The sequence below is a fragment of the Moschus berezovskii genome, chromosome 11 (genome assembly GCF_049115385.1).
Source record: "Moschus berezovskii isolate FMDL1 chromosome 11, NW_MosBer_1.0, whole genome shotgun sequence".
In the NCBI taxonomy this organism is placed as follows: Eukaryota; Metazoa; Chordata; class Mammalia; order Artiodactyla; family Moschidae; genus Moschus; species Moschus berezovskii.
In genome coordinates, this window is record NC_142470.1 from 81,995,496 (window position 1) to 82,008,920 (window position 13,425).

Below are 13,425 nucleotides of genomic sequence, written 5' to 3' on the forward strand. Positions count from 1 at the left end.
GAAACAACTACCATGTTGCAGACAGCTTCTGTACACTAGCTCATTTAATCCACGCCACAACCCTTTGAGGTGGATACCAGTATTTTCGCTTTACAGAGGGAAAGAGTGAGACTTAGAAATGATACATAAAGGAGCCAACAGTTAATAAAAAGCTGGAACTGGCCTTCATATTCTACGGATAGTTGGCTTTCAAGTCTGTGTTTTTCCTCCAAATCATACAGATTTCCTATCCAAAAATCTCACCTTAATCTCTCAGGATCCTTTTCGAGAGCTATTATTTGACTTTTATAGATGAAGATCTGAGATTTAAAAAAAAACTTTGTCCAAGGTCTCTCACTTAGGGGCACGGTTGGGACTCAAACCCTGGTTGTCTGACCAGATCCATGAATTGCTTTCTGTCCTAGACATGATGCTGGGTGCAACTGAGGCTGTAGGATCCACAGTGGCAAGCCAGGCTGGAAAGAGTAGGGATGCATTTTGAGTGGCTCCGATGGCCGCAGTATGAGTACTCATGAATGGCTGAGACACTCAAAGGACTGACTGCTTGAGACTTGTCTTCCATAAGGATGAAGTTACCTGATTACACACTGAGATTTGTCTGTCGTTCAATCAGCTCTTTGACAAGATCGCCATCCTGAGCTGCGGAGAGCTGGTTTTCTGTGGGACGCCGGTGGAAATGCTCGATTTCTTCAGTGGCTGTGGCTACCCTTGTCCTGAACATTCAAACCCTTTTGATTTTTATAGTAAGTTTTTCTTTCAGTTCCTGATGATAAATGTTTTTAAAACCTTCTCATCTCAGCTTCCTGCTTAAATGACATCTGTACAAGTGGATTTTATTACTGCTTTTGTTCTGGTGTTTTTACTCTTCAAAATATTAATATGGCTGAGTCAATTAACTTGCCATAGATGATCTGTCAGAATGAGGTGGGGGATCTCTCTTGAAATGGTGCCCTTCTACTTGATCAGAGGAAAACTAGCTAAACTTCTGGATTCTTCCAGACAGGTCTATGGGGATCCTCATGGCTCTGCTGATAGCTTTAAAATTTTGAAAAAGATTTTTATAGGTGGGCATTAACAACAGGTGTTATTTTGATGAGATCAAGTATTATGGCTAGAACTCCTAAATCAATGATGAAACCTATATTAGCCATTGTGTATATATATGCATTTAAAAGCACATGTGTTTTTTTGTGTGGCAAAAAAATTTCAGTGGACCTGACATCAGTGGATACCCAAAGCAAAGAACGAGAAATAGAAACCTACAAAAGAGTCCAGATGATTGAATCTGCCTACAAAGAATCAGCAATGTATCGCAAAACCTTGGAGGCTATTGAAAGAACAAAACATCTGAAAACATTACCAAAGATTCCTTTCAAAACAAGAGATTCTCCTGGAGCCCTTTCTAAACTGTGTGTTCTCTTGAGGTAAGAGCCTCACCCAATTTAGATGGGTAGACATCCACCCATAAAAGAAAAGCAATTGAAATGGGATTGTTTGGCTTTCAGGAGAGTGACGAGAAACTTACTGAGAAATAAGCTGGCGGTGACGATGCGTCTCACTCAGAATCTGATCATGGGCCTGTTCGTCATTTTCTTCCTTCTACGACTCGGGAAGGATGTGCTGAAGGGTGCCATCCAGGATCGCGTGGGTCTCCTGTACCAGTTTGTGGGTGCCATGCCATACACAGGCATGCTCAACGCTGTGACCCTGTGTGAGTGCCTTGCCCAGGAGGTGTGCCCCCAGAGTGGGGTGGGGGCTTCTCTCTCCCTGAATATCTCCTTTCTCCAGCTGACACCTTGCGAGACTGCACCATCATAAGGGTATTCCTCTGAGCTCAACCTGGCCCTCTCCAGGTTCTTTCTCTGGGAAAAGGTAACTTGTGAATTGCTCACACCTCAGTGAGAATTAGATCACCATGTGGATCTCCTTGAGGGTTTCTGAGGATCCAGGTGAAACAGGAAGTTTTGAGGAGCTGATGGGGCAGCTGATGGTGGCGGTTTTAGAAGATCAGCCCTGGTATCCTATCTTAGCCATGAGGAGGTGCAGCTCACCAGGGCTCGGATGCCTGGCCAACTTTGCACTGTTAACGTTCTTTATGGAGCCTAATTTAGGACAGCCAGCATATGGTTTTCAAACTCAGTGGGAGTCGAGAAGCAATACCTAGGTGCCTGATGTTCTGTGCCAAGGCCCTGCACAAAGAGAGGACACAGTACCTCACGTCACCCATTTGTGTCTCTTTTGCATGTGTATTCTTGAATTCGTGACACCCCTCCTCCACTTTAGAGACACGGAAATAAATGGTCCTACTGTAATGCTACTATAGTTCAGGTAGAATGTATGTTTCTTGGGGGGGAGGGATGTCCATAGTTCTATGGATGGCAGTCCCTTCTCTCCATCACTGGGGTCCCCAGCTGGTCCTCACCACCCAGTGCTGATAGACCTCAAGTTCAGCCTGGGCTAGCACCACCCCCGGCCCTTCCACCCGCCCCCCCACCAGCTGTGTGGTGACCGGCTCTTCTGAAACCTGCCTTCTGTGCCCAGTTCCCGTGCTGCGTGCTGTCAGTGACCAGGAGAGCCAGGATGGCCTGTACCACAAGTGGCAGATGCTGCTGGCCTACATGGTGCACGTGCTTCCTTTCAGCGTTGTTGCCAGCCTCATATGCTGCAGTGTGTGCTACTGGTAAGGAAGACGGTGTCCAGAGGCCGTCAGTTCTCCCAGGTCGTGCCTCCCGTGGCCAGTGGGACCAGTGGAGTGAGAGGCCAAGGATAAACCGCTCTCCGCTCTGGAGGGTCTGTCTTTGCCCACCAAATACAGGAACCCCACTGGGGGTCACATGGGATCTGAGAGCACACCAGTAACTACACATCCCAGGGAATAGCCTGTCCCACATTCACTGATCCAAGCAGAGGGCTCGGGAGTAGCTGGGACCAGGTGCAGAGGCTCCCAGGCCACTGTGAGCTGGAGCAGCAATGCTGCCTGATGTTTCAGTGACCGACCTGGGGTTATCGCAGTTGGTTGGGGGTGATGGGGACTTGAGGAGTCAAGAGTGACTGTGGGAAGAGGGCTTTGAAAAGCCGTGAAACATCCCTGATGGTTTTGATGGATGGTTTGTAGATGATGCTTTTAACAGATATAATCCGAAAGTTACGTACAGAGTCACTTGTTGATATGGTGTGACAGAGAGATGTATCTTCCTTAATCCCTGTGGCTTCCCCTTAAGATGGGGAAATCACGTGGTATTCTGTGGCTCCAGCAGTGAAAGGTGCCCAGCTTGTCATCCCAAGAGAGGGCTTCAGGCAGTCCTGGAGACATTGTTTTTCTTCAGGGTGCTGCATTCATGTGCCTGTGCTCCTGCTAGTATAGAGACCCATGATATGCGATGTGAATAATTATTACGAATCAAGTGAAATACAGGTAGAAGGTAAGCAACAGCCTGGTTAGTTTGAGCTCTAAGAGGAGGAGTTGAAAAGGCTTGATGCAGGCTCTTAGATGTCGGTGTCAACCTGGGGAGTGACAGAGGCAAGGCTGCTTGAAATGGTTAGCAGGAGGGTGGACTCTCACAGCCGAGGGTGTGGCAGGGACCGCATGGCCCTCCTTGCTGGTCCTGATGAAGCCTCTTTATCCTCTGACACTCAGGAACACACTGACTCTCTGATCTGTGATGCAAACTACAGGCCCAACCCATGTGTGCATCCTCAGTCACATCTGACTCTGTGGGGACTGAAAGCTGGAGTTTTTTCTGACTCTTAGCGGCATATCAGACCTGAACTCACTCAGTAGCAAAATCTGATCGGAACCAACATGAGGTTCTTTGTACTTTCCTAACAGTAATACTTCTGTTTAGTGGAAATACTAATGTGCTTGAATGCAGGTGAAGTCCTGAACCCCACTTTGGCAAGCATGGTCTTTGCAGTATGACACCTTCTGCAAATCTGTAAATTGCCACATTCCAAAACACATCTGCCCCTAAAGTATTTCAGATGATGGATTGTGGACATAAGAAAATCTCCACATGACTTTAATTCAAGAAAGTATAAGATTAATATAAGCAATGTTAATAAAATATTATTATAAAAACACACTGTGCTGAGGCATATGATGACAATAATAATGACTAGCGTATCGAGTGCTTGCTTTTATGTCAGGCACTGAGAGGTTTACATGTATCATTTCATGTAATCCTGGTCACCATTCTGTAAAGATGGCATTATTCATTATTCTTGTTTGAAGATGAGGAAGCTGAGGCACCTATGGGATATTTCTCTTCCCCATCATTATCCCAGGGAATTACCCAAAGGAGACCAAGCGTCCATTTGGCTGGGCAGGGAGGGGGCCTCTTGGAGGCTTTACAAAGGAGAACTTGAGAGACGAGCAACATTTGAACAGATGGAAAAGGAGCAAGGGTATTCCAGGGGAAGAAAGAGAGTGTAAGTTTAGAAGCAAAAACACACGAGACCTTTTCAGAGAAAAGGTTCCGTTGTGCTGTGGGGAAAGGAGAGTTGGAAGGAGTAGTGGAAAATATGACTGACGGCCCTGGAGCCTGGTAGGCGAGGTGCTGAATGCCAGGCTAAGGGGCTGAGGTGGATTAGACAGTGGGACATAGTGGAGGATTTCAAACCTCAGGGAGTGACTCATATCTGTTTGACTCAGGAGGGTGAGGTCCACATCACTTTGGTTGCAGACTGGAGTTAGGGCAGTGATACTGGCCAGCCCAGTGAGGAGCCTTGGCAACTATCTGGGAAGGGCAGAGGGCCTGGTAAACAGAGTATCAATGGCAACAGAAAGTGGGGGGGATCACTTTGAGATGTTGGGAAAATAGAATTGAATGAACTCAAATGAAATGGATTTGTTGGGGGATAAATAAAATCATGGATGATGCCTGCATTTTCAGCCTGGAAAAGTGAAAATGTCACCTTCCCCTTTCATGGGAAGGTGACAACCTCCTTATTGAGTTTGCCAGGAAAGAGAGTTGATTTGGTTTTGAACACATTGCATCTGAGATGCTACAGGACACCCAACTGGAGATGTCAGCCTGAGGTTTGGGTGACAGGTTGGTGTAGGGAAAAAAAGGCAAGAGGAGTAAGAGTCAAGACCTGGAAATGGATTCTTTAGGAGAGAATGTTAGAAAGGGAGGAAGCAGTCTGAGTATAATATCTTAAGAGGAACATTCAGAGAGTGGGAAGAGGCAAGTGACTCAGTGAGAGAGGCAGAGAGGTGGTCAGAGGTGGAAGATCAGGCAGCATCAGAGACACCAAGAGAGGAGAGTTTCAAGGGCATATAATAAACCTGTCAGTACTGCAGATGTTCAAGGAGGTGTATCATAAGATTAAGGACATCACTGGTGCTCTTCCAAAAAAGAGCTTTAGCAGAGTGGTGGGGGTGCAAGTCGGGTTTACAAGGGAAGGAGGAGTGAGATGGAAGGAGGAGATGCTGTTTGAGCAGCTTGGTGGTACAGGATGGAATGAAGAGGGGGAAGTTGCTTAAAGGTTACCAGACTCAAGGAATGGTTATTTTAAATAATAAATAATAACCATGTTTATTAAACATGTTAAATAAGACCATTGAGAAAAACCACTAGATTGAGAGTAGATGAAACTATAGAAAAGTTGGATAGTTCACAGATCAAGTTTCCAGATTAGACCAGAGACAGGGAAATCAGGTTAATACAGAAGAGTTTTAACTAACAAGTAACATTTAAATACAAGACATGGTGAGTGATCAAGATTAAGTGGGTGGAGTCACTGGAATTGATCAGGTTACCTAATTAGGAGGCACTGGTGTTGATGAATTATCAAGATTAAAGACCTTGAGGATAATAATGATGGACAGGAGTGCAAAATTGACCCTGATCCAGAAGCTATGAGAGCATGAAAGGTGAGGCAATGCCTTAAAAGTCACAGAGGACTGCACTGGGGCAGAGAAGTGATAGTATAAGCAAACTTCGAGATTTGCAGAGGAGGAAAGGCAGCTGACCTCGAAGAGTGGTAGGGAGGGGTGGATGTTCTCCTCCTCCTCACTCTACAAATGGAAGAATGAGCAGCCATGTCTGAGGGCTGTTGAGGACATGCTATCACCAGGGAAATGTTATTTGGTGAAAGGAATATAAGGGGTTATAAGGGTAGCTTGTGTACAAGAATATGAAGGTCGAATCAGTGGAAGGGTTTGGTAGAATAAGACAAGAATGGAATGGAACGGGCCTGGGGAGAGCTAATTCCCTCCCCAGAAAAGGATTCTTATACTGGCAATAACCCCAGGATATAGGAATGAGGCTCCCAAAAGGAGGGGCTGAGAACCAGGTTTTGTGAGTCCTTAGCATTAGGGTGGGAGCAGCACTGGCCAGCCGAATGTGGTTGCTTATGGAGAAGCCTGGACACTGCAGCCCTACTTACTGCAGTGAGTTGTGACCATCCTCTAAGTCTTGGTATTCTTCTGGGAGAGTTGAGGAGCTGTTAAAAAGGAAAAGGGGGCTCAGTTGACTTGGGGCCAAGAGAACAGTTCTCAGGACAAAATGGCCTCAAATGCTGGTCCTGTTCCAAAAAGGCCCTTCAAAGGGCGGGGTGGGGGGCAGGGGGTTGGCTTGCTCTGCAGACTCTTCCCACCCACTGACTACCATGGATTTATTCCTAGAAGACAACTGTGCAGTTTTTCTTATATGATAACCCTTGGAGAGGAACTAAAGACCTTATGTTTTTCTAGGACTCTGGCCTTATACCCCGAGGCTGCCAGATTTGGATATTTCTCTCTTGCTCTCTTGGCCCCCCACTTAATTGGTGAATTTCTAAGCCTTGTGCTACTTGGCGTGATCCAAAACCCAAATGTGGTCAACAGCATGGTGGCCCTGCTTTCCATTGCTGGGGTGCTTATGGGCTCTGGCTTCGTGAGGTAAGATCTAACAATACCAACCGATTGAGACTGGTGTGCTTTGATGTTAATGATCACCTAATGATGGCTGTAAGGCATTCCAGGGGAGCGTGGTGGCACTCTGTCACCTCACAGTCCAGAGTGCTTATAGTGCTGACCAATCAGTATCGCTTAGACTCTGAACTGTTTACAGTTTATTCAATAAAATGTCTTCAGAGTGAGATTCAGGAAATGATGATTTATGTGTGTTATCAATATGATTCATATGTCATAAGCCATTATAGCAAAAGGAGAAAAACCAAGCCTATTACAGGCTAACTAGCACGCATTTAGCCCATTTCTTCCCCTGGCACTGTTGAGTTTCTATTCCAGCTCTCAATTCCCAGGTATTTCAAGGAAGTTAGAATAGTCAGATAAGAAGAGAGCCCACCAGGTAAGAGACTGCTGAAGAAAGTATCAGGACCAGAAGGACATGCACCAAATGTTAACAGTAATTATCTCTGGGTGACATTCATTTTAATTTTTCTTTATATTTTCCTCTATTTTGTGAACTTTCTATAATGGACAAGCATTATTTTATAACCAAGAAAAAAATACACATGCACACGTACGTATATTTTTAAATAGCAGTAGTAGGAAGGGTGGAAAATTTAAGGAGGGTGAAAGTGGTTCCTGGTGGGTGATGTGATTTGGATCTAGTAAGCAAACTATGGGTCCCTGAGAAAACACGAAGACGGCTACTTCTTTGACTTAAAAACCAAACAAATAAGCTATTGAGCAGCTATTTCATGTAATCATATTTGTTTACTTATTTAACTCAGAGCAATCCACGTTCAGGTAAGAAAACTAAGCTCAGACTTGACTTTGTTCTGCTCACACTGTGAAGAGTCTCTCAGGAAGCATGTGGCTCCCTGAAGTGAGTCTTCCTCCTACCACTCAGCTGCCAAGTGACCATTAGCAAGTTGCTTTTCCATCTTAGTTTCGTTTATAAGATGGAGATAATGATCTCAGCCCCCCTCCACCGACTCAAGGGAACATGAGACTCGAATGAGATCATCAGTGTGGAAACACGTTATGAACTGTAGTGACTTATAAAAGGTGAGATATCATTAAGCAAAGTGAGCTAGGTTTTGGCCAGTTAAGGAGATATTTTTGTACAGTGACACCATGACATTGTTTCTGCCTACGTGGCTTAAGTGGCTTGTTCGCATCTATGAAAAATGCACAGGATCCAGGCACCCCAATGGCATGAAATCAAGCCCACAAGTTACAGACCCAACCTTCAGCAGCATTTCCTCTTTCTTATTTGAATCGTTATGTGTTTGGTTTATAGGAAAAGGGGATTGATTGTTCTTAAGAGGGAGGCAATGGCCAACATTACCAAAATGCTCTTGGGTTCTTTGCAAAACCTCAATATCCCAAGGCTTCACCTGGGTTCCACTCCCATCATTGGGGTGAAACTACTCCTGAAGGCCACATCAACATCTTAGTCATATCGAGTTTATATTTTTCCTTCAACTCATCTTTCCTGACTGACTGCCTACAACATTTGCACTTTTGGCTCCCTCTTCCTTTAAACTCAAATAGAAATAGCTTTGTTCTTTCTCCTTACAAAAGAATGCAAGTTCTTTGGGGAAAAAATACACACAATATAGAGACATATTAAGTAAGTTATTTACCTGAAGTATCATAGCCCAGAGTTAAATTTTGTTGTGTATATTGCTAGACTCTTATGTAATCTTTAATTAAAATAAGCTCATACTGTTGTGAAAGAGTAAGGAATGCATGCTTTTTTCCCCCTTGTGGAAGGTCCCATGTCAATAAATTTGGGTCTGTGGTTCCTCCCTCTTGGATGTATTGTGAGGATTTCTGTGTCATTGCCTGGTTTTCCTCCTGTGTCTTTCACTGATCGATTTGTGCCCCTCTGAGCCTGCACAAAGCCTGCCTGCCGTTGCCTTGGCAGGTCAAGCTGTCTCTGACAGGCCCCTTTGTTAGGTCTCACTGCTCATGTTGCAGTCTTCCTTAGACTGTCAGCATCTTGAGGGCAGCAGCTGTATCTCATTCATCATTACAGCTTCTCTCAGTGGCTGGCCCAAGGCCTTTAACCAATTAGGTTTGCAAAAAATATTTGGACTGAGTAAATGAATGACTACTCTCTTCTTGGACTTACCTGTACACTGGATCAGTGACCAGATCACATTGGTTTTCTTCCCTGCCGTCAAATCACAAACGCATGTGGGGCCTTTGTGTTTGCCCTGTGGGGTGCAGTACAGGACAAAGACACACGGTTCCTACCTCCTCACACTCCAGCCAGCTGGGCAGCCGTCTTCTCCTGGCCATCATCCTGTTCCAGGCCTTTGTCATCTCATCCTTGAACTTCTGCTGTAGCCTGCTCCCTTTATTGCTGTTCCTCCTCTGTCCTTATTCTGGTCCATCCTACTCGCTGGTGCCACATTAATACTCTTAAAACACTGATTGACATGTGATCGTTTTCATGGTCCTTCAATGGCAAGCCCCTACAGGGCCCTGAAAGCAGCTGGTCATGGCTACCAATCTCCACTTACCTCCCACTGCTCCAAGTTCAGATCCTCCGCTCGAGCCTTTCTAGCCCATTCAGTCACACAGGCCTGTGCTCATACTGTTCTGCCATCGTGGTGTTCTTCCTCTTCCCCAGACTCCCATCTATCCTTTCCAATTAACTGCCTCTCAATGTGGCTAAGTCAATTTCGTGCCTCAGAACATTGTCAATAACTGAAAGTCTTGGAGTTTGGGGATCACTTGGTGAAACCGTAAATACTAAATACAAGAATATCATGGACACATGGTATTATTTTTCTATATTTTCTAAGCACAAATGGTTCACGGCTGTGTATTTTTATAGTCGTAAGGATATATAATCTATGTCTCCCAACTCCAATATGAGTCCTTAGGGGTAGGGTACTTCTTTTGAATTCCTTAAGCACCCTGAATTAGTGCCTTGCAAACAGAAAGAATTTAACGCATATTTGTTGATTGATAGACATGACAGAGTGAACTGAGAAGGACACAAGGCCGGCATGAGGTTTCTCCTGAAACAGGTTTCACAATGAGTGTCTGCTGGTTCTCTCCATCCCTTGTGTTACAGTTCAGTTCTCACTTCATACTCTAGCACACTCAAGTCTATTTCATCACAAACATCCTCCTCTAATGTGACGTGTTAACGTTATTTTCTTTTATGCTTATATCAATGGTGCCTAACAATAAAATTAAATGCCAGTCCGTCATCAGGGGTGTGTTACATTGAGATTTCTTCTATAGTGGACCAGCAAGCTGTGATTAAAAATGATGCACTGCTATGCTTCCTGACTTGAAAGGATATCTGAGATATATGTTTGTTTGAAAAAGCAGGGTAGGAAAGAGGATGAGTAGTTTGATTCCATTTATGTAAAATGTTATAAATATATGTATTACATATATCACCAAAATGTTAACAGCAGTTATTTCTGGGCAGTGGTATTTCTCTATACTTCTCAGTGTTTGAACTTTTTGTAGTAAGCATAATTTTTATCATGAGAGATGAAAACCTATGTACATTCCTTTTGCAAATCATAAGGGTTGCCTTTCTTTTCATTTGGTAGGACTGTTACTAAAGCCTACTGAAGTTTATCTTTCTTTTTGCTTTTTCTTAAGAAACATACAAGAAATGCCCATTCCTTTTAAAATCCTCGGTTATTTTACATTCCAAAAATACTGCTCTGAGATTCTCGTAGTCAATGAGTTCTATGGACAGAATTTCACTTGTGGTAAGTATTCTGTTTTGGAATTTATTTTTACATATTCATTTGAAAACATAATTTCTTGAGGGAAACGTATTTTTTAAGTAAAAACTATTGTAAAATGTAAAACAGATTTAAAGCATTGTTTTGAAGAGTCTAACATTTTCTCTGATTTTTAAAATAGTAAGCATTCATCAAGCTAATCACTTGTCAAAGGTCAGCAGCTTAGGGGTATTCTGATGTTTTTAGAAAATGACAGATTTAACATACACTGAAGTAAACTCAAATATATTCTGGATGGAATCAGTTCCTATACCTACTGAACAGGTTGAAACAGGCTGCAGCGTCTTCCTGTTCCCCCCAAATGTACAGAGTATGTAGCTGAGTGAACCCATTTTTGGCACAAGTGTTCCCTAATCCTGTGAGAGGGCAGTGGGAATGCAGCAAGGCCCTCCTGGCCATTGGAAATCCAAGACCACTTTGTAAAGACAATGAAAGAACAAAGCAGAATGTCATAGTTTGTTTTAAATCTCTCTAGGTGATAACATTAGTAACCTTGGGATACTCAGTGCTAAGTGATCATAATTTTTATCAGTACTGTTCATTCATTTGGGTAATGGATATATACCCAAAATGGGAACAAACCCATTTCCATCTTCAAGGCTCCCAACACTCACTATTGCTTCATCTAATAATGAATTCTGGGCTCTCTAAAAAGTCCTGTATCTTTATGAAGAAGGGTACTTAGCAGAATACTAAGCATTTAGTGGGCATTTGGTAAACACATGTGGATTAAATTATCTTGGAAGCACCATATCTGATACTGTCGATCTTTTCCCTGGCAGGCAACTCAAACGCTTCTGTGTCAACTAACCCAATGTGTACCATCACTCAAGGAGCTCAGTTCATTGAGAGAAACTGCCCAGGTGCAGCATCCAGATTCACAGCAAACTTTCTCATCTTGTATTCATTTATCCCAGCTCTTGTCATCATAGGAATAATTGTTTTTAAAATAAGGGATTATCTCATTAGCAGATAGTAAAGGACACTGCTACGAAATGGAACTTAAGCTCCTAGATATACATGGCTGCTTTGAATTTCTGAAGTAAGGATGCCACATGATTCTTAGTAGTACATTGTAAATCTTTTAACCATTAAGACTCCATCTGTGCCCATCGGATCCATGCAGACGTGGAATGCTATTCCAACTTGGAGGGACTTGTGTTATTTGGAAATTGTGACGGAGCAGGTTCAAAGATGTAAATAATAATTCATAAAGTTATGGGAGACTAGTGTGACTATTTGTCTTTGTTCTAGACACAGAAAAAGCAGGTCAAAGATTATGTTTACATTTGATAAAGGACTTGGTAAAAAAAGAAAATATTTGAATATTGTCAGCTGTAAATAACAGAAAAAGAACTGTTTTACTGAAGCAAAGCATCACACAGAATTAGGTAAGAATGGTTTCATTATCATTTCAAAACCCATATTTATGTGTCCAAGTCCAGATAAGTTACCTAGTCACATGGAGAGGAAGCTGGATAGATGGTGAGTGAAGACCCCTGACAGAGCATCCGCTGATTTTACTGAGGGTTAAAAATGAAAATGGCAGGAATGGGCTGAACTGAAAACAGCACACTAGACAAAAATAGTTTGCTATTTTTCACTGTCAACTTAGTTTACTTACAAAACCAAACGTTACTAGATAAAGCGTATGCATGGACTGAGAAATGACCTTTTAAAGGTTAGACAGCAGCTGTTATTTAAAGTCCACATAGAAAAGATGCTCTACTGACACAACATTTACACTAAGAAGAGCAGAGCTGCTGCTGCTGTTGCTGCTAAGTCACTTCAGTCGTGTCCGACTCTGTGTGACCCCATAGACGGAAGCCCACCAGGCTCCCCCGTCCCTGGGATTCTCCAGGCAAGAACACTGGAGTGGGTTGCTAGGAATTCATGTTCTTGAATTAAAAGAATGCTGATCAGTACATATTTTTAAGGATCAAATGATGTATATAGATTATTAAAAGTGGGTTCTGGACTAAATGATGGATTCAAGTAGTCCATGTACAAGTCTGAAATGAAACTATCTCCATGTTACCATGGTAACTTTGAATGAGACTATCTTAGAGAGTACATGAACTTGTTCAGTTACTGTGCCCTAACTTGTAAAGAATGATAAATTATAGTATTTGAAATATCTCACATTATAGTGAGAAAGATCATTTTATTAAGGAAACCATGGTAAAATTCTATTTCTCAGAACAGTATTCAAGAATCTGGAGACATTGGTAAATTACCAAAATAGTATTGTCAATTTTTATAAAAGGTCTTTGACACTGATGATTATGGTATAATAGTTACATAATGCCTTACAGATTATATATGTCACATCAGTTATAGACAGTTCTGGAGATGATAATCTATTAAAGCAGTTCAAAGAGAGTCCCACAGGAACCTCTTTTGAAATCACTGATTTCAACTTACTAAAGATATGGGTGTACAATCTAAGTGGAAACATTTTTCTACTATTCATATGCAGATGGAATTTCATTCGAGCTCAGAAACATTTGGAAAATTGACATAGCATGTGACTTCAAGCTATTAAATGTTAGTGATACTACCTTTAGAAAAACACAATGACTTTCAACATGTGACAGTTTCTCAAGTTAAAAATGGACAGTGATGTGTAAGAAAATCAAATAATACAAAATCCTGTTTCCACCAAGTCAGTAATATTTCTGAGATCATAACACTCAGTGTTAAAGGGAGCTCTTGCTTTGCGGCACTCAGGAAGGGCGCCTGTCT

At 42.7% G+C, this 13,425-nt stretch overlaps 1 protein-coding gene across 2 annotated transcripts in view; it reads left to right on the forward strand.

Moving 5' to 3' along the window:
• The window catches only part of ABCG5 (ATP binding cassette subfamily G member 5), a 28,826-nt gene extending 17,170 nt beyond the window's left edge, over positions 1–11,656 (forward strand). Inside the window, exons 7-13 of one of the 2 annotated variants that reach the window (XM_055400567.2) lie at positions 614–743; positions 1,211–1,424; positions 1,506–1,711; positions 2,542–2,680; positions 6,698–6,883; positions 10,532–10,644; positions 11,463–11,656. In XM_055400567.2, the coding sequence (XP_055256542.2) occupies positions 614–743; positions 1,211–1,424; positions 1,506–1,711; positions 2,542–2,680; positions 6,698–6,883; positions 10,532–10,644; positions 11,463–11,656 (1,182 nt within the window). The remainder of the gene's footprint in view (positions 1–613; positions 744–1,210; positions 1,425–1,505; positions 1,712–2,541; positions 2,681–6,697; positions 6,884–10,531; positions 10,645–11,462) is intronic. The other variant, XM_088841752.1, reaches the window with a different exon arrangement.
• The last annotated feature ends 1,769 nt before the right edge of the window (positions 11,657–13,425 follow it).